The sequence below is a fragment of the Sitophilus oryzae genome, unplaced genomic scaffold, assembly GCF_002938485.1.
Source record: "Sitophilus oryzae breed Bouriz unplaced genomic scaffold, Soryzae_2.0 scaffold_1840_pilon_pilon, whole genome shotgun sequence".
Taxonomy (NCBI): domain Eukaryota; kingdom Metazoa; phylum Arthropoda; class Insecta; order Coleoptera; family Curculionidae; genus Sitophilus; species Sitophilus oryzae.
The window spans coordinates 400,468-421,461 of NW_022146547.1; the positions used below are offsets into that span (position 1 = coordinate 400,468).

At 32.4% G+C, this 20,994-nt stretch overlaps 2 protein-coding genes across 4 annotated transcripts; both read right to left on the reverse strand.

Moving 5' to 3' along the window:
• Positions 1–3,128: 3,128 nt before the first annotated feature.
• LOC115883247 lies at positions 3,129–4,088 on the reverse strand. The gene has a single exon (XM_030901582.1). It carries the CDS (start codon positions 4,086–4,088, stop codon positions 3,129–3,131), a length of 960 nt encoding a protein of 319 aa, XP_030757442.1.
• A 6,986-nt stretch (positions 4,089–11,074) lies between these two features.
• LOC115883233 (zinc finger protein 891-like) lies at positions 11,075–16,639 on the reverse strand. Of its 3 annotated transcripts, none has more exons than XM_030901570.1 (5): positions 16,502–16,639; positions 14,561–14,676; positions 14,297–14,445; positions 13,269–14,166; positions 11,075–11,537 (listed from the first exon to the last, which is right to left on the reverse strand). In XM_030901570.1, the coding sequence occupies exons 3-5, from the start codon at positions 14,423–14,425 to the stop codon at positions 11,110–11,112; spliced, it is 1,455 nt and encodes a 484-aa protein (XP_030757430.1). In that variant the 5' UTR covers positions 14,426–14,445; positions 14,561–14,676; positions 16,502–16,639; the 3' UTR covers positions 11,075–11,109. The 3 variants fall into 3 exon arrangements, with proteins under 3 accessions (XP_030757430.1, XP_030757429.1, XP_030757428.1); XM_030901569.1 differs by lacking the exon at positions 16,502–16,639 and adding an exon at positions 14,769–14,893; XM_030901568.1 differs by lacking the exon at positions 16,502–16,639 and having other exon boundaries at positions 14,561–14,903.
• Positions 16,640–20,994: the final 4,355 nt, after the last annotated feature.

The following is a 20,994-nucleotide window of genomic DNA, read 5'->3' on the forward strand; positions in this document are numbered from 1 at the left end:
TCACACCACGCACATAATAAGCATTGCGTACAATTTAGTGTGTTAAGAATAATAATTTTAAAAATATGTGGTCATCTCTTTGATAAGCTTATATTAGTTTATTAACAGTAAACATTGCGTGGTGTGAATTATATTTTATATGTAATTTTGGATTATATTCGACACTATTTTTCTCATATGACACAACACTGATGAAGGCTATAATGTTAACCAGAAACGTTTTTTTAAACCAAATAAAAATAATGAAAAACCCAAATGAAAACTTAATCAGCGTTTTTCCGAACCTAAATCCCAAGAAAATCAAAAAATTTAGAATATTTAGAAACAAGGTTCAAAGAATATCAAATTTTCCAAGATTGTAAAATTCTAGTTAATTATTTTATGTGTACAGTTATTTTAGGGAATGTCATCGATGTTCATTTCCATGTGCCAACTAGACGCCGATTTTTCGATGATACGGTATAATTCTTACGTAAAATGTAAATAACATTAGAATTCAATTAAAACAAAGAAATATAGATTTCTTAGTATTTTTAGTAACACCTTTATTCTTAAAACTTAATTTTGTATTATGCAAATATACCAATTTATTGTTATTTTATTCATATTGTATTCAGCCATCACTTAAATAATTTGATATTAATTTGGTATTATAAATAATCAACACTATTCATTAAAAATTACGGAACCAATATATGTTATGCTTGACATACATTATATATTATCAAACAAGAAACACATTCTTCTTTTTAAACTGTATCAGTCTTGTCTTTACAAAAAAAATTTTTAAAATTTGAACTCAAAATAATAATCTTTAATGCACACATATTCTTTATTTTTCCCTAGATCATAATACCTACCTACGTGTTTTGAATCTGTTCATAGCTGAACCAACATATTTAACACTATACTTGGGTGGAGATTCCCACCAATATGAATAAAATAAACATAATTGTCCAGTTTTCATTAATACCATCATGGGAGAATATTATTTTTAAATTTATTAAAGATATTTTCAATAGAATTCTCTTGGTTATAAGCCGTACCCACTTTCTCTTGCTCTTCCGGATACTTTAGTCTTTAATAGAAGGCACTGAGCCGACATACGATACGATAACCATAAAATAATTAACTAGAAAGAAGTGTCAACTCTGTGTTAAATCGTGGAAGGCTGAGGCGCCACCGAAAGCCTTTCGCTGCCTAGTATAACTATCCTTTCCACCAGACCAGGAACACAACAAAGATGAGGACATAGCACCAAAAACACACTTCCACTTAAGCTTTATTGATGAATTGTCTAGAGTCTTAAAAACACAAAATCACGATAAGTAAAAAATGTATGGGCACTTTTAGGTTAAATCACTTGAACAACGTGTAAATTTTAAAATTTCTAGGATTTTATGCGAATACCACTAGGTGACCATATATCTGAACGTAGTAGTTTCTGTCACTTAAACACCAAAATACATTAATTTTGCACTACAATAAATAATACCAAAAATCAAAGAGTTAAAAACCAGAAATCAACCGACAAAATATGAAACGGAAGCCTTATACCCAATATCTAAGTATGTACAGCTGATGAAGTAAACAAGTCCGTCCCCCAGGCTGATCTTTTAATAGAAGGCACTGCACACCGCGATGGGCCTCAAATATAGCCGACTTAAATTCCGGTTTATCAGAAACAGAAAACAATTTTTCTAATTTTTAATTAAAAATGTAAAACTATGATGTAGGGGTAAACAGACGTGGGGTAGACTCAATAATTTGTTGTTTTATTTTACGTTGTGAATAAATGTTGGTAGTTAATTAAAATTGTTATAAAAAGATATTTATTCTAATAAAATAGATAAGTTATAACAAAGTTATTTATTACCACAAACATCCGATACGCTACTGAAGCTAAGTAAGTCAAATTAACGTATCTAAATTCTTTGACATCTAATCTTTGACAAGTAAAAATAAAAGCTAAAATGCATAGAAAAATATATAATTTAGTTGCATTTAAAAAATTTCATAAATGATCGGTTTACTACACGTATGTATCATATATATAGTCATACTTACTACTGCAGAAAAGTTGTTCCATTATTTTCACTCAATATATATTGCCGAGATCTGCCGCACGCTACACAACCAACCAACTATTTTAAGAAGTCTTTGCGATAAACGGAATGAATTAAAATCGCGATAGAATGTCTTCTGTTAATTTAAGTTCTGCCACAATTTCCATCTAGTTTACTACCTTTATACAATCTATCAGTAGTAAAGAATGAAGTAGGGAGTTTTCGTTAGCTTTAAAAAAATTCAACGGTACGGTTAGGCGGATACGTGTCATAACCGCTATTTTTGACAGATAAAAACAGTTTTCGGACTTTTCGGTTCATCGGTTTCACTGCCGACATACGATACGTAACCGAAAACTGACAGCTAAGCATAGCCCGTAGCGTAGTGTTTTGATTTTTGGTTTTTGTATTGTTATTTGATTTGAAAGTGCTTTATATGACTTTATTGGGTATCGCTATATAGGATGGACAATTTAATGTTATTGGACTCTAGTGATGAATCGGATTTGGAGGATGCTATGCTGTTGGAAGGGTTTGAAAACAACATCGAATATCGAGCAGAACTTTATGGGGAGTTCAACCTAGAAATATTATCTGACCAAGAGTGCAAAGCTAACTTCCGCTTTGAAAAAAAAGACATTCCTCGATTAGTTGAATCACTGAATTCCCAACGAGTTTAACACAGATAAAATAAATATGGTATGGTATGGTAATGATGAGCTGCCTCCCTCACTGTGGCAGCTCTATGGCTCTGCTTCCTATGAAGGTGCAATTTGCCAGCGCATTAGTTTTGATTGCAGGCCGTCTGACTTTTCGTCATGCTGCAATCAGTGATTTTAGTTCCTGAAATAAATCTAATTACATTTTAAGTAAGGATATCTGAAGTGTGTGCTTGTTTTGCATTGGTTAAATCGTGACTGTTAGTATCTGGACAACACAAACAAAGGTCTAGACTCTCCCGCCCGCAGAGGAGCATTACACAAAATGGTGCGGATCGGATGGATGAGGATTGGTGTTGTGGTGTCAAGCCTAAATAAACAGAAAAGGATGTATTAGTTGAAGTTATAATTCTAGTTTGTTTTTGTCTATAAACGCGTTGATGAGATTAATGGTTTTTAGCTTGGCGTTGTACAGTACTGTCTGCATACTGAATGGTGTAGTGTGGCCGTCTTTTATTAGTTTTGTGTATAGATCTGTTTGAGGATAGGTTCTCAGGGGGCATGCCAAGAATATATGGTTTATATTTTCTATTTTTCCACACTCGCAAAGTGGGCTGTCAATTATTCCTATTCTATTCAGATGGACCTTTGTGCGACAGTGTCCTGTTTTAAGTCGTATGATGTTGGTTATGTCCTTTCTTCTGGCGTATTTTAAATTGTCAAACCATCTGGTTTTGGGAAATTTTTTAACGATTTCTGAGTACCATCCCCCCTTGTTGGTGGCTGTTGTTTTCCATTTTTGGGAAAATTCTTCTGTAAGTTTGTGTTTAATAACTGCTAGTATATCTGCCTTGTCGATTTTGATGTTCTTGGGTACATTGAGTGACCTTCCAATATTTGCGAGTTTATCTGCAGCTTCGTTTCCACTTATATCTGTGTGACTTGGTATCCACGTTAGGTGTATTTTCGTTCCGCTATTGTTTGCTTCTAATAGGAGTTTTTTGGTTGATAGTGTGATCGAGTCATTTGAAGTGTTTACCCCGGGATATCGAATCTTGTCAATGGCGCTTTTAGAGTCTGAGAGGATTACAACATTTCTTAGCTCTTTGCACAGAGAAATAATAATTGCCTTGTTAATTGCAACTATTTCCGCTGTGCAAATTGTTACTTCCTCTGGTAGTCTTTCTGCATAGTTGATAGGGGGATTGTTGCAATAGACTCCGTAGCCCGCGTTGTTTTTACCCTTGGAGGCATCTGTATATATGAACGTGTGGTTGGATCTAATGTTTTCGGTGATTTCGTAGAATAAGTTTTTGTTAGAAACTTGGCTTTTTTCCAGATTCAGATCGATCACCTTTATCATTTTTATCTGATGTTGTAGTTGCATTTCGTAGCATGGTGCCCTGTCACTTTTGTATATTTTGTTAGAGTATTTGTCTAGGTAGCTCAGAGCAGTGACTAGATAAGGCGTCTCCTTGTTCTTCCAGAAGTTTGCATTTTTTGCAAGTGATTTCCTGATGTTTTTTAAGAGTGTTGTTAATGGGTGGTCATTATGAGAGTAGATTTTTAGGAGAAATTTTACGGAAAGATTTTTTCTTCTATGGTCCATTGATTGTTCTTTTGCCTCTGCCAATAACGCCCATGTCGGGGTAGATTTCATGCATCCATAAAATAAATAATCAAAACATAAACAAAATAGAATGAGGTTAGGTTAGATCTGTATTTTTCAATGTTGTGTTTCTACTGCGCTAGTGCGCATGCGTACCGCTATGTTAACGGCTTTGGCTAACGTCCGTACAATATCGGCAGCTAGCGGTTACGATATACGATAATCGAAATTGAAATGTCAAAGTTGTCAATTAGCGTTAACCGGAATTGCAATTTGTAAGCAACGAAAACTCCCTAATAATAAATAACATAAAATAAGCTCCGTAAAGACTGACAAATCCACAAAATTTCAAATCAAATTCAAATGTGTCAAATGCATCGTCAAACAGAACTGTCAAGGATCCCCACCCTAGAGTGCTTTTATGGCGCTTTTTCCGCCCACCATGCATGAATACATGGATAGCATTATGCTCCTTCCTTAAGGTTGTCGCCCACTATAGCGCGCCTTTGAAACGCGGCAACGCTATTTAGTTATAGTCGAAGTGTTTTTTACTTACTGTAGTTTAGTTTTTAAAGCAATGAGTTCAAGTACGGACGAAAGCGTATTTTTTGTGCTCTTCTAATAGAGGAAGAGGAAGAGGGGGTGAGGAAAAGTTTGGACTCATACGATTAACAAAAAAAGAAAGAAGTTTGGAGAATTTTACCATCTTTTTCCAGATTTAATAAAAAACAAGATAATTTTTTTCAGCATTACAAAATATAAAGGAAACATTTTACGCACTCCTCAATTGAGGGTTTTAGAAGCAAAACACCGGGTATCTCTACTCATCATATTTTTTCATAAGAGACAAATTACTAATTCTTTTGATAATTCTTATTTATTCTGATGTGTATATTAGTTATGTGGTGAAAAAACCCTGATCTTTTTTATATATTTAGGTAATTAGAATTTAAAAATTGGAGATTGTCACTTTTGTTAAAAAGTGGAGATTGCCGGTTTTGCCTCTACACCCCTCAATTATATTAAATCTTTGATAGAAAGGCATTTCGTCCATCTGTCTCTAGTGAGGGAAGACTAAAAAAAATATCATATTCCTTTATGAAAATCGATTTGCCTAATTTACCTTTAAAAATACAATTCTACCAGTGATACGTATCACTAGTTCCTAGTCAAAAAGCCAACTGAAAAGACTCGAATGCAAAATTATTTCCCTTGTTAGTACGTACACAGCAACGCGTCAAAACGCGGGAGACGGAAAAAAGTTGCTAGAGAAGTCTTCCGACTTCTTGACGGAAATACCGCGGCGCGCTTCTGCGCTGCGCGCTCTAATGTGCGTTGGTCCATTTAAATACATGGCAAGCAGACAAAAGAAATTTCCACATGGCGCCGCGGTCTAGTGGGCGACAACCTTTAGTCTTCTTATTCAAAGGTTTAAACCCATATACGTATTACCACAGATAACACATAATCTGTGTAACACCAGAGAAATAGAAGGGATAGAGAATGAGCGTCAACATGCGCAGAAGGTCTAATCAAGTTGGGCGCCATATTCCAGGTCTCCGTGTCATTTTGTATATAGGTGGTAATCTATAAGTAATCAAATATCAATTTGCTGTTTTCAACCATACGGGGGGCAATTTAAATTTAGTGAAATTCTATCATTCATTATGGTTAGTTAACATTAATATGATTTATTTAATTATCAGTTTCAAAACTGCGTACAATATTGGTATATAATACACTAAATATACGAATATTCTGACAAAAGACGCTACGGACAGATGACCTTTTCGTCGTAAAACACTCGAAATGATATTAAATAAGTATTTACAATATTTCATGTTTACTTGTACTGAATTACGCGTTTCAATTTAAAATTTTTGCAAATTTGGTAAAAATTGTTCTAAACAACTTTTTGTTCAAGTTGTATATTCATAAAAAACATTTGGTTCATAATTATTTTTGATGATTACCTACCTTGTATTTTTAATATAAACCTAGAAAAAATATGTTTTTGTTTTATTTTTTTTATTCGTCCCTTCAAATTATGTTTCAAAAACTGTTACATAACATGTCCTCTAACAAATATTTTCATAATACATAAACATCATTGATTTTATTAAGGGTATTATTATTAGTATTTATCCTGGTTTTTGTCGACAATAAAAACTCAATCTTGTAATAGAACATCAATTTTATATTTCGTAAAATTATTTTGATACAAATTCGATTTGTCAAAATTCAAGTCATTAATATATTGATAAACAACCCAAATTATTCCTAAATATTTTATTATAAACAAAAACTGTTACCGGTAAGTTTGTAAAACACATTATGGTTGTCGTAATACTAGAAAAAATAATTTATTTTTTGCACAAAAGAAGCTTGTCGATCCTTATTTGTCCATAACAAAATTCTGTATGTACAACATACATATACCTAATTTATTATTAAGAAAATTAGATTATATGATCTCAGAATTTTAAGAAAAATTTTTTTAAGATAAAATAGTTTCTTCTCAACTGTAATATTGTCAACTTTGGCCTGTATTTTATCTATTTAAAAACATGGGATTGACAATTCCCTTACTAAAATACATACTGGAAGGTACCGATTAAGTTTCATTGCATCAAATACCTTTGCTAAAAATCCTGGCTCACAATTTAAGGCCATTGCAAAATGCTTTTGAACTTCATCATAGATTTTACAAGAATAAAAGTGTAATATTGAAACAAAGTAACATTGTAAGCTTCATGACTAATAGTCTCGTTTTTAACACTCTTCAAATATCATCTCGTTAACAATTATGAATATTATATGATTTTTCTCAGTGATTTGTGGCACAGATACAAATTAATACCGTATGATCGAAAAAAAACGGCGTCCAGTGGCTGGGAAATGACAATCGATGACATATCCCATATAAATTTACATATAAAATGACAGCGATCTTCATTTCATAGCCATCGCTGACGCCGTTTTTTCTCGATCATACGGTATATGCCCCATAACAGTTTTTAAATAAGAAATTTCTGCCTACAGATTTAATTTTCTTATTGGCATAATACCCTTTCTTCCTATATAAATCTTGCCATTTTTTCAGTCCAATGTTCCTTGTTTTACAGTTGTAGGAATACTAAAAATGTTGACTATAGAACTCGATACTATGTTTGAAAAAGCCTTCATACCTGTAACTGTGCATAAATCTAATTAACTGAATTCTCCTCCTCTTGACACTCTGAACACGGCTGCTGCTAATGTTAGAAATATTTAGCACAAAACTACAACTACCTACAACAAACTTTACAATAAAAGTGTTAAATTTTCGCTGTTCGATTAAAATACCCTATCTTATGTTTTCTTTTCCTCCAAATAATCTTCTTGTCAAGTAAGGACCAATCTTATTTGATATATTTCTGGTACACTTGAACTTGTGCTTTCATGGACACTATAAGAGTGCACTGTTTTACAGAAGCACGAACACTGATTCCAAGTATCTTCTTCCTCCACACGTAATAAAAACATCCTCTTTAAATGGCCACATCATACACTTATTTTTGACCATTCCCAATTACAATCACGATTTTTACAAATCGCCTTTAGGAAAACTAAAAATAAACAGTTTTGAATCATCTGTAAACACAATTATGTTGTATAAACTTACACATGAAAACTAATCATTATTCCCGGCGTATTAGCTTTCTTAGAATGACTATGAATATACAACAATCCTTTTTGAATTAGTGTTTAGAATAATTGAGATAATAATAAATTTTAACTAGATAACAACACAAACGAAAAACAAAACAAAACAAAACAAACAGATGTCAATTAAAGAGGGGAAGTGACAGCGAGACCTGGAAGATGTCTGCCATCTTGCCGTCGACAAAAATTTGGATGCGCACTCGTCGAAGCTCATTCTCCCACTTCCATATCTCTGTGTAACACACAATTATGTGTTATCTGTGATTCTCCACTAAATTAAATGTTTTTGATCGATAATTTGACTGTTTTTTATTAAAAACCCATGACGTTGTGTGCCATACGTCGTGTGTGTATGAGCAGGATCTCACTATACCTTCCGTTACCGGTCCATATCCCAAACTAAAACCTAAAATATGGTAGATTTTAAAAAAGAAACCCAAAATAATATGAAAAAAATATTTCAGATTAAATTTTTCTAAGAAACTATTTTTCTTTAAACTGTATTTGAAGTAATAATTTACAGATTACATTTACATTACATAACTTACAGAAAATTGTAACAAATTAAAAACACACTGAAACAATGCACAAAAATACGGTGACGATTCACTTTAGGGCTGTCGCGAGGATTGCATTTAAAATAAAAATTTTTAAGCTACCAAAACAAAGTAAAAGACATTTGTGAAAGAACTAGGTGAGGAATATTCGATTTCTGAAAAACCTATGCTAAAACAGTTTTGTAAAATAAATAACACAAATGGGTACTATTTTTTGACGCGGAGGCGGCGGAGTAATGTCGGGTGTTCGATATTTACGTTCCGATTGACGGATGGCGTCTTGTTGCTCTAACGCGCATGCTCATACCGGGAACATGGACGCTTTTAAATTTACGCTACCCTTGTACATTTTTTATTTATTTAGAGTTGTTGGTAACGGCGATCAAAATACGCCTACGGCGATCAAAATATTATATATATAATAATATATATATATAATAATATATCGACTCGAAGAAACTCGTTGGTCACTGGAGTAACATTTCAGTCTTCAAGATATTCTAGTAAGTAAGAACTACTTCTGCAATTAGTAAACTACTTCTACAATTAGTAAGTTTGGTTTACATACTACTATGCATATATTTACTGAAGAAAGAATAAGAAAATCTTACATTTTTTTACTAAAAAACGTCCCGTCTATTTAAATTTTTCCTTTGTCGGGTTTAGGATGGGTTTAGGCGGGTTTAAATGACTACAGCGCCAGTCTTATTTAGTGAGAGTTTTTGGAACTATCGTCTAAACGATTATGGCGCCTCCATACGGAAAGTCATAAAAGTAAGCAAATATAGATTTCTGCTTTTACTTTGTATGGGTGGCGTCATCATGGGTTGAATATTTAAGCTACAAAAAATAACAACTAACAACTAGTACTATCTAACGTTAAATAGTTGAACTTCGGTTAAAATTTTCTTAGAATTTTAAAGAAATCTATATTTTTTTGTCCCCAAAAAGTGTTGAGTCAGAGTCATCTATGAATAAAATTTTAAACTAATTTTGATTTTAAAAATATTTTTATTTTTTTATACCTGTTTCACAGACCTGTTTGTAAAATGCTTATAAAAGAAAAGTAAATGATTTTTTTTCAGTTTGATAACAAATCTACTGGTTAAGTTAAAATGTACGATCTATATAGTATATTTTAAATAATTTTTAGTATTATTTATCTACCATTCGTATTGTTAAGTGTAAACTGTGAAGACATACATGTAACATTTTTTATTTCAGATACATATATGTAATAATCAGTGATATGAGCTTATTATGAAGACAAGAAAGGAGAATACACCAAGAAAATGATTCTCTTTAGGGAAGATATGTACTTGCGTAGAATTTCATAAGAAAACCTCACCGATTGTAGTCTGCTTTTCGATGAAAGTGTGTGCCAAAAAAAAGTAAAGCTGGAGCATCAAGATTGGAATCCTTGTGATGGTTTCTGCTTCTAATTGTTGCCTTCAAATCATTCCTCCAAATACCTTCAGAAAATTATACTCTTTAACATTCAAATCCATGATCCATGCATGGACTCTGTGCTGAAATGTATTAATGTTATGAAGAGATGCAGTGTATAAGGTATTTTTGGGTCCGTTTCACTTTAGGGCTGTCAAAATTAACAAATTTTCTATAAAATAAAGTGGATATTCTGCCTTTTTAGACTAAAATAAAGAACTTGAGGTGAGGAAAAATGCGATTTTTTGTAAAATAAGCGAGAAAAATTTTCTAACCTCAAAAATATTTTCATAGCTTTTCGTGCAATAGTTTTTAAGAAAATCAACGAATATATAAAATATATATAAAATACCAAAAAACACCAGAGACTAACCAACGCGATCAAAATACGCCGTAGGCGTATTTTGATCGCCGTTACCAACAACTCTAAATAAATAAAAAATGTACAAGGGTAGCGTAAATTTAAAAGCGTCCATGTTCCCGGTATGAGCATGCGCGTTAGAGCAACAAGACGCCATCCGTCAATCGGAACGTAAATATCGAACACCCGACATTACTCCGCCGCCTCCGCGTCAAAAATAGTACCCATTTGTGTTATTTATTTTACAAAAACTGTTTTAAGCATAGGTTTTAAGAAATCGAATATTCCTCACCTAGTTCTTTCACAAATGTCTTTTACTTTGTTTTGGTAGCAAAATTTTTATTTTAAATGCAATCCTCGCGACAGCCCTAAAGTGAATCGTCACCGTATTTTTTGTGCATTGTTTCAGTGTGTTTTTTAATTTGTTACAATTTTCTGTAAAGTTATGTAATGTAAATGTAATCTGTAAATTATTACTTCAAATACAGTTTAAAGAAAAATAGTTTCTTAGAAAAATTTAATCTGAAATATTTTTTTCATATTATTTTGGGTTTCTTTTTTAAAATCTACCATATTTTAGGTTTTAGTTTGGGATATGGACCGGTAACGGAAGGTATAGTGAGAATCAACCATTAGGCTTAACATAAAGCATATTTATAAAAACAAAGGCAAACAATTAAAAAACGAATTATATTATTAAATGGTTTTACAAATTCACCCACTCAAGACCTTCTGCTTCTATGACCTCAGCGCCTGCATCGGGATGTGTCGAGTTTACGTGCTGCTCTAAATAAGTCTTATCAGCGAAAGTATCGGTGCACCATGGACACTTTATTTCAGCGTGTAGACGAGAATGAACGTCCAGCGCTACAACCGATGCAAAACCTTTGCCACAAATCTTGCAGAATTGCGTATTTTCCTCCTGGATGCTGTGTTTACTTTTTAAATGTCCTCTTAAAGATACTCTTTGCCTAAATCCCTCTCCGCAAATATTGCATTGGTAAGGAGCCTCATTGGTATGTTGCCTAACGTGCGTGCGTAACGCATGTTTACCCGAGAAGCCTTTACCACAATACTCGCATATATGTGGTCTCATTTTCATATGTTTCATATTGATGTGCTTTGTGAGGTAAACTAAAAATAAAAATGGAATATAATATACAGTATGTCCCCGAATTGTCGTTACAAGAGGAAAAACTTTTTTATTATTGACATTTTGACAAAAAGGCATTCTTTCTGGAAAGGCTGAAAAATATATTTTTTATTTATTTATTAGTATTTCTGAAACTATCAAAATATATTTAACAATATCTCAGGATCATGTAAAGCGTTTGTCAAAGCCAAGAATGCAGAATGCAATAAAATACAGGGAGTTCCACTTAAAAAATCATCCAGATCCACTCACAGTTTTTTGAGCCACTCTGTAGAAATTAAAATTCCCTTCTCCACATTGCCACTGATACAAAATTCCAAATTTTTTTTATTACAGAAGCTACAAATGCCGGACGCTCTATTGCCGGATCCTGATTATTATAAATCAAAATTTAAAATAAAATTACATTTTCGATTGTTAATAAAAAAAAACAGCAGTCAATTTCAACTTAAATAGCTAGTAAAATGTAAAAAAATTATTTAATAATAATAATAATACAACTGAATGAAGCTATGATATACTATTTGATATTTAACAAATATTATTCTAAATATTATCTATAGGATGAAGTACCTAGATGTGTAACATCTGTATGTACTTTAAAGGTATAATGAAACTTTATTTTATTTTAAAGGATATTCCATAATATCAAAACTTTACATAATCAAAATAAGTGGTAAAAAAAAGGTGCTAGCGAAAATAAGCTGTCCAAAAAATAAAAGAATGACCAAGATATACAACCATTAAACATACTTAAATAAAGTGATTTACAAAAATAATACACTACAGTTAGACAAAATACCTTTCAAATTGATTGTAGTTTCCATATATTATATTTTTGCTTAATAATTTAAATTGTTTCAGTTTCACACAATTTCTCACCTCCAATGGCAACAAATTATATAGCTTATAGCTTAGGCCCGAAATAAGTAACATACCTTAAATTAAGGTTATTGGTACTCATTGGTAATCTGATTTGTTTTGTTTGTCGAGTTCTGTGAAATGTAAATTGTTCTAACATTAACAGTTTCCCTATCAAATAGCAAGTGTGTAGGAAAAAGTCTGTTTTTTCTATAAATTATTTTTAAAATATATTTTTGTATTATATTTAATTTATATAAGCTGCTTTCATAAAGCCCTCCCCATACCAAAATACCATACCTTATTATTGATTCCACAAGAGCTTTATAAATCATAATTAGGATGTTTTTATTTAGAAAGTCTCTCAAAAGGTAAAATTTATGAACTAATTTACGAATTTTTCTGGATATGTAATCAATATGAGGTTGCCACTTCAAAAATGTATCAATCACAATTCCAAGATATTTTATTGATGGAGTTTCTTTAATAGAATAATCGTCAATTGCAATGGTGCTATATTGTGGTCGGTTTGCCCTTGTGAGTGAGAACGCTATGTATTTGGTTTTTTCTAAATTCAATGTTAATTTGTAATTTTGAAGCCATATTTTTACTTTTGTCAAACAATCTATTGTTTTAGTTTTTACATCTTCCCAGCTATCTCCCGAAACAACCAGGGCTGTGTCATCTGCATAAGATATAGTTAGACCATTGATAGATAGTTTTAATAAGGAGTTTATATATAGTACAAAAAGTATTGGTCCTAACACGGTTCCTTGTGGAATTCCAATTTTAATTTTTTGTTGGTCGCTTAAGGTTTGATTAGATATAGATCTACTACATTTAGTACTTACGTTTCAAAAAAAATGTTTTTCCGCACGTTTCACATTTATAATTCCTCTCTTTCGTATGATCCTTTCTCCGATGATATAGCAACTTTGTTTTTGTACGGAACAATCTACCACAGTCCTCGCATACCAACATAGATGGATTCTTGTGATAGTATGTAAAATGCATCTTCAAACTACAAAGGTTCTTGCAAGTCTCACCGCAAACTTCACATATAACGGGACATGACTCGTGAAAGGTCATGTGCTTCTTAAAATAACTACTTCTAACTAATTTATTACATACTGGACATGTTTTGCTTTTATGTCTTGTCATGTGGTTGTTAAAAGCGGTTCTATTGGTGAATTTAATTTGACAGTGATTGCAGTACATTTTTAACAGTTCCTTTTTTCTCTGTTGTTGAGTAGAAGCTAACCTGCTTGTAAGATTTGTTGTTTTGATTTCTTTTCTTTCTATCCATTTGATGATACTCAGTTGGTCATTATTGCTCATTGTTTTCCAGGATGATGTTTTTTGCCTACTTTCAAGTAGCTTTAAATCATTTTGTGCATTAACAGGTAGCTCATGAGATACATTATGCATTCCTAAATGTTTGTCACTTTCAGTTTTAACTGTAAGTACTGGAGTTTGCACCATTCTCTTCTCTACATTATCAATCCTTGTCAGAGACTCATTATCCCTGCTTACTGTGTTTGTAATATTTTCTAGACTTATTAAATTGTGTATCAACGTTCGACTTGTACTTTCAATGTTATTGCGAACTTGCGATTGTCTCATTCTATTAATTTTGGAATTTAATAGCCTGTATGACTGAATGATTCGTCTTCTTACCATAAAGGCCGATTTAACATCTCTAGTACATTTTAGACAAGATATTTTTGGTAAAGCATCATCAGATTTAATCTATAACAAATTTGTGTTATGTTAAAGGAAAATAATTATGAATTGAACTAAAACATAAATTGAGTTATAAGTAAAATGAGCTTTTTACCAGTTTTTAGCTCTCTCATTTATAGTTTTTACATTCAATTACCTTTATGGATGTTAACATTTCTATCATTTTCGGAAAATCATCTGTAAAAATATTAAATTTTGTAACGGTAAGACTTAAGCACAGTCTGCAAATTTCTAATTTCTCTATAGTATTTCCTAGTTCATCCATTTCAAGTAAATTTTTCTTTCCTGAAAAAAGTGAGAACATTATCGTACTTATACGGATTTGTAAATACATATAGTATACTCGATATTACAGAATGTTAGAAATAAATGAATATGAGTAAAATCACCGATAACTCACAGTATCTATTCTATGTATAAGAAATTCTCCTTATAAATATCACCCTTATATCACGCAGAAAAAGAAATAAATATAGATTTCTTGTCGGGCAAATCCTTGTAAAATATATCAGTAATCTACAAATAATAAATAACCCAGCTAATTTTAGAAAACAATGAGGTTATAGGATAGGTAACATTTGGGCTCTGCGGTGGAACACTAAATTCACCTATTTTATTAATAAATACGGTAACATTTGGGCTCTGCGGTGGAACACTAAATTCACCTATTTTATTAATAAATACGGTAAAGGTGTGGATCCAGTGGCTGACCTTGAAGGCCAGATTTGCAGCATTTGATCATCGATACTACGCAAGCGCACATCGTCGATGTTGCCAAATTGCAGTTTATTTTCGAATTATTTGCAGTTGAATTTTTTTTTTGAGTGTTAATCAATAATAATACAAATTCTATAATTAATTTTATAATTTCAGATTTATCTTGATATCCAAAATTAAGGTAAGAAGGATAATGAAGATTGTAAATGAAAGTATTATGAATATATAAAACTGTACGTAATAATAACAGAGATATGGAAGTGGTTGAATAATAATAACATTTATTTATATATTTACATTAGAATTAAAAATTATCATTTACGGATTTTTTCTAATGGTTTTAAACTTATTAGAATTATTTTATTTCTTTCAAGTTATTTAATTTCTAGTTATTTACAGGCAACAATAGTTTTCATTATATTATGTATATTGATGTTTTGAAATATTACCATGACGAGTCTTATAGAACAATACACGTCAATGGGAGATAGAGGTAACATATTTTACCTATAATGTTACTAATATAATATACTTTGATTGTAATGTTTGTATCATATAATTTCTTAAAAATATCAAGTTAGTGGATTAATAGCAATTTTAGACATATATTTTATCGAAGAGTGTTGATAAGACTAAAATAAGCTTTATGTTTTATCTTTTTCTCTTTAGAAGGGAGATGGTTTGTATCGTAGAATACATTACAGTATTTAATATCGTGTACTTTGATATTCTTTTCTTAATTTACTGCAATTTCTTGTTTCCTATAATGCCAAATCTTGACAATATGGTGAAGGTTGAGTTTTGATCTTATTAGTTTTATACCTGTGTTTATACAAGACCAAATTAAGACTTAGTTTGTGATTTATATTAAGATCTTTCTTATAATATTTATTATGTCTTAATCTTATGCTTTGTCTGGAAAATAAATGTTAAAATATCTTAATTTTGCATATCCTATTCCATCCTTCCATTAGGAAAAATATGGTTTATAAATCATATTATAGCTAAGAAAATCACATAAATTAGGTGTAAGAATAGAGAAATCTTAAAGTAGCAGAAAACTTATTATGAACATGACATGGAGCTACAGCATTTAAAAATTAAAAAAAAGGAAGAACTTGGACATATAATTTCCCGAATTTTTAATAAAGCCCTTTTTAAACGTAGCATAATAATCTAGAGCAATTAGATTAATTATAGAAATCTAGAGTTTTATTTCTATTTAATTTTATTGACTATGAAAATACATAATAAGCGTTCACGTGTTGTGCGAAATATTAAAATAATATATAAATCCTTGATATAAATAATATACCGCGTACTATGATTGAAAAAAAAATAGCGTCAGCGGTGACTATGAAATGAAGATCGCTGTCATTTTATATGGGAAATGTCCTCAATCGTCATTTCCCAGCCAACTGGACGCCGTTTTTTCGATCATACGGTATATATTGACAAAAAACACTGAAAAGCACATATTTGTTTTCTACTGAAAATAATTCCAAAATAACTTACAATCTGGCAACATCGAAGATGTGCGCATGCGTAGTGTCTGTGGCTATATGCAGCAGAAACTCGTTTCAAGGTCAGCCACCGGATCCACACCATTACCATAAATGCATACCTAGGCTTCAATATTAGTGTATATAAGTTATTATAATTTGTTTCTGTACCAAATAAACAATATTTTGTTTAAAAAATATATTTAATATGGTAATAATTATCAAATAAACACATAATAAACATGAACGGCCTTCAAATATTTCAACCAGTGCCTTCTATTAAAAGATCAGCCTCCGGGCGAGATTCATGACGTCACGCTAGTTAGATATAATGGATTAATAAATATGTTGTAGAATACATGGAAAACATAATTATTCCTCTGATTTTTGGTTTGTATTTTAAAAATGATATAGTTTACATGAAATATACATAATATACAGTTAATAACTACAACATATATACCTATTCATAGTAATAAATACTTTGGCAAATAAACTATGAACCATACAAATGCAGCAAATGTTTTACAATGTACAAATAATGTATAGGTACATAAGATAATGGGTAAAATGTAAATATATTTTAAATTTTGGGGCTTGAAAATCGATCTAAATTAACAAAAAACATTGAATCTACTAATAGTGATGTATTATTATTTGCATTCACAAAATTTATATGTATATTTTGCAAGTATCAATGTTCGAAAAATTATATTTACAAATAATACAATATTATCTAAAAAAAGGCGTCAGCGATGGCTATGAAATGAAGATCGCTGGCATTTTATATGTTAAATTATTCTAAAATTTTTGATTTTCTTGGGATTTTAGGTTCGGGAAAAACGCTGATTAAGTTTTCATTTGGGTTTCATTATTTTTTATTTGGTTTAAAAAAACGTTTCGGCTAACTATAGCCTTCACAGTGTTGTGTCATATGAGGAAAATAGTGTCGAATATAATCCAAAAATTACATATACAATATAATCACACCTCATAATGTTTACTGCAATTAATAAACTAATATAAACTTATCAAAAGATGACCACATATTTTTTAAAATTATTATTCTTAACACTAAAATTATCTACATTGACTATGGAGTACGCAGTAAACATTATGTGCGTGGTGTGAATATTTTATATGCAATTTTTGGATTATATTCGACACTATTTTTTCATATGACACAACACTGATGGAGGCTATAATGTTAGCTCGAAACTGTTTTTTTTAAACCAAATAAAAAATAATGAAAAAACAAATGAAAAATCAATCAGCGTTTTTCCCTGAACCTAAATTCCAAGAAAATCAAAAAAAATTTAGAATATTTAGAATCAAGGTTCAAGAATATCAAATTTTCCAAGATTGTAAAATTCTAGTTAATTATTTTATGTGTACAGTTATTTAGGGAATGTCATCGATATTTATTTCCAAGCCAACTAGACGCCGATTTTTTTCGATGATACGGTATAATTCTTACGTAAAATGTAAATAACATTAGACCAATTAAAACAAAGAAATATGAATTTCTTAGTATTTTAAGTAACACCTTTATTCTTAAAACTTAATTTTGTATTATGCAAATATACCAATTTTATTGTTATTTTATTCATATTGTATTCAGCCATCACTTAAATATTTGATATTAATTTGGTATTATAAATAATCAATACTATTCATTAAAAATTACTGAACAAATATATGTTATGCTTAACATACATTATATATTATCAAACAAAAACACATTCTTCTTTTTAAACTGTATCAGTCTTGTCTTTACAAAATCTCTTTTTAAAAATTTGAACTCATAATAATAATCTTTTTTCATGATCTCTAATACACATATTCTTTATTTTTCCCTAGATCATAATACCTACTTACGTGTTTGAATCTATCGAAGCTGAACCAGCAACACTTGAGTGGAGATTCCACAATATGAGTAAAATAACATAATTGTCCAGTTTTCATTAATACCATCATGGGAGAATATTATTTTTAAATTTATTAAAGATATTTTCAATAAAATTCTCTTGATTTATAACTCGTACCCACTTTTCTTGCTCTTCCGGACACTTTAGGCTGCCTAGTATAATAACTATCCTTAGTAACTATCCTTTCCACCAGGAACACAACAAAGATGAGGCATAGCACCAAAAACACACTCCACTTAAGCTTTATTGATGAATTGTTAGAGTCTTAAAAAACACACACAAAAATCACGATAAGTAAAAAATGTATGGGCACTTTTAGGTTAAATCACTTACACAACGTGTAATTTTTAAAATTTCTATTTTTTTATGCGAAACCGAGAGTGACCATATATCTGGTAGTAGTTTATGTCACTTCAACACCAAAATAATTAGTTTTTTGCACTACAATAATAAATAATACCAAAAATCAAAGAGTTAAAACCAAAAATCAACCGACAAAATATTGAAACGGAATCTAACCCAATATCTAAGTATGTACAGCTGATGAAGTAAACAAAAGTCCGCCCGTAGGCTGATCTTTTAATAGAAGGCACTGTTTCAACTGTCGCCGATTCTGACACAGAAATTATGGTGCAATGTTGCCGGTTTTGTTTTTAATTTATACTACCTTTTTCCTAACGATTTTATTAAACCCTTAGTAATATTATTTTCTTGTTATCATTTAATTTATTTATAACTATAATATTGTTACGTTTTTCGTCGGTTCCGTGTGGATAGAAAGTCACAATTTATTTAAACACTATTTATTTAACACTAATTAACAAAAACAATAACGATAAAAGACTTATAGAACTATTTACAAACGATTTATAACTAAGAATTTATTTTGACGTTTTTAGCGCGTCAACTGTATATTTATAACTGCCCTCTCTAGGCCACTGCCGCCGGCTTTTATACCGACAGGTAAAAGAAATCTAGAATAGTCCAAAGATCGTTAGGCGCATAGAGAAGGTTTTCGAATGTTCTCGTATGTACTAGTCCATTCTAGTGGGTCTCGATTCTTCTCGAACGAATGAATCATTGCGGTGTCTATGCGATGTTAAGGTCATCCGAGGGCGGGCCATATTGTGAGGTTAGGTCGAGTCCACACCGGCTCGCAACACTGCCCCCTTTTTAGGCACATGCTCGTCCCGAGATGTATACGGTGAATGAAGGTATTTGCAAAGCTGGCCCCTGGTACATTGCGAAGTCTGGTAGAAATAGCAGTCTACAGTTTTCTCTCCCGATCTCAGCTTTGGGTTGTAGCAGCAAACGAGGATCTCGATTCCCGTAAATCTGAACAAGACTTCAATCATGTTCCGGATTGTACGCCAACTCAAACCATCGAGTCCACACGCCAGCTTCGGAATGGCTAATCGTGCAATGTTGTTGTTTAGCAGGGCTTCTCTCAGTTCAATCAGGGTCTTCCATAGATTGAGATAAGTCGGCTTACTCGGGGACCATTCCTTGGTGACCAGGTAGAAGATGTGCCTTGCTTGACCATGTGCATTGTCGGTTAGCCTCAAGACGCTTCCAACCTCTGGATCCTGTCGGCGTAGTTCTCCGACACGCCCAAACTTCTCATTGAACGTCGCAGCGATTCCTCTGGACATCCGCAAATCTCGAGCCACACAATGAGCGAGCGAATAATCAGGAGGCACGGAAAAGAGGTCTCGTTGATCTTCTTTGGTTACACCATAGCGAGCCTTCTCACTGCTGTTGTATCGGGCCATGAAATCGTCAAAGGACATCTCCGAATCAGGGGGATCAAAGCTGCAGGTTCTCACGGTCCCAGCACGATCTTCTATTTCGCCTTGGTAGGGGCTCAAACGGTTGAAATGGACTACCCTCGGTTTTCCTTTTGGCAATTTTCTGATACGGTATACGACGTCATTAATTCTATCCATGACTTCGTATGGCCCTTCCCACGAGGATTGTAGCTTCGGAGATAACCCACGACGTCTCTGCGGGTTATATAGCCACACCAACTTCCCTGGTTGGTATCCTCCATGCTCAGCTTGAATGTCGTAGTGTTCCTTCATTCGGTCACTAGCACTTTGAATATTTAGGCGGACTCTCTGATGAATGTCGTCCATCCTTTGACGTAGTGTGTGGACATAATCTTCTCCGGCGATTCTTCTCCCGGTCGGCAACCAAATTTCAGATCACAAGGTAGGCGCACTTCCCGTCCCATAACGATGCTGGCTGGAGTTTGCCCTGTAGATTCTTGGATGGATGAACGGTAGGTCAACAGGAACAGGTGAAGAAATTTGTCCCAGTCTCTTTGGTGGTCAGAGACTATTTTGGCCAGATAACGGTTGATAGTTCTGTTCATGCGTTCAACCATCCCATCGGATTGTGGATGTAGAGCAGTCGTCCTGGTCTTTCGGATGTTCAGGATTTCACAGACGCCTTGGAACAGATTGGATTCAAAGTTTCTTCCCTGATCTGAATGAAGCTCCATGGGAACACCAAACCTGCAGATCCATTCTTTAACAAGGGCATCAGCAACGGTGGACGCTTCTTGATTTGGCAACGCGTAGGCCTCGACTCATTTGCTGAAGTAATCCATTAGTAGTTATTAGTCCATTATTAGTACCACAATGTATTTGTTGCCATCGTTCGTCTCCGGAAAAGGACAAGCCACG

Excerpts from the sequence above, each read along its gene's own strand:
- LOC115883247 (XM_030901582.1), bottom strand. The coding sequence starts at position 4,088 with ATGATAAAGGTGATCGATCTGAATCTGGAAAAAAGCCAAGTTTCTAAC.
- LOC115883233 (XM_030901570.1), bottom strand. The coding sequence starts at position 14,425 with ATGGATGAACTAGGAAATACTATAGAGAAATTAGAAATTTGCAGACTG. Across the intron at positions 14,167-14,296 it reads AAATGTTAACATCCATAAAG|ATTAAATCTGATGATGCTTT; the intron begins GTAATTGAATGT and ends AATTTGTTATAG. Across the intron at positions 11,538-13,268 it reads AAAAACATTTTTTTTGAAAC|TTTACCTCACAAAGCACATC; the intron begins GTAAGTACTAAA and ends TTTTATTTTTAG.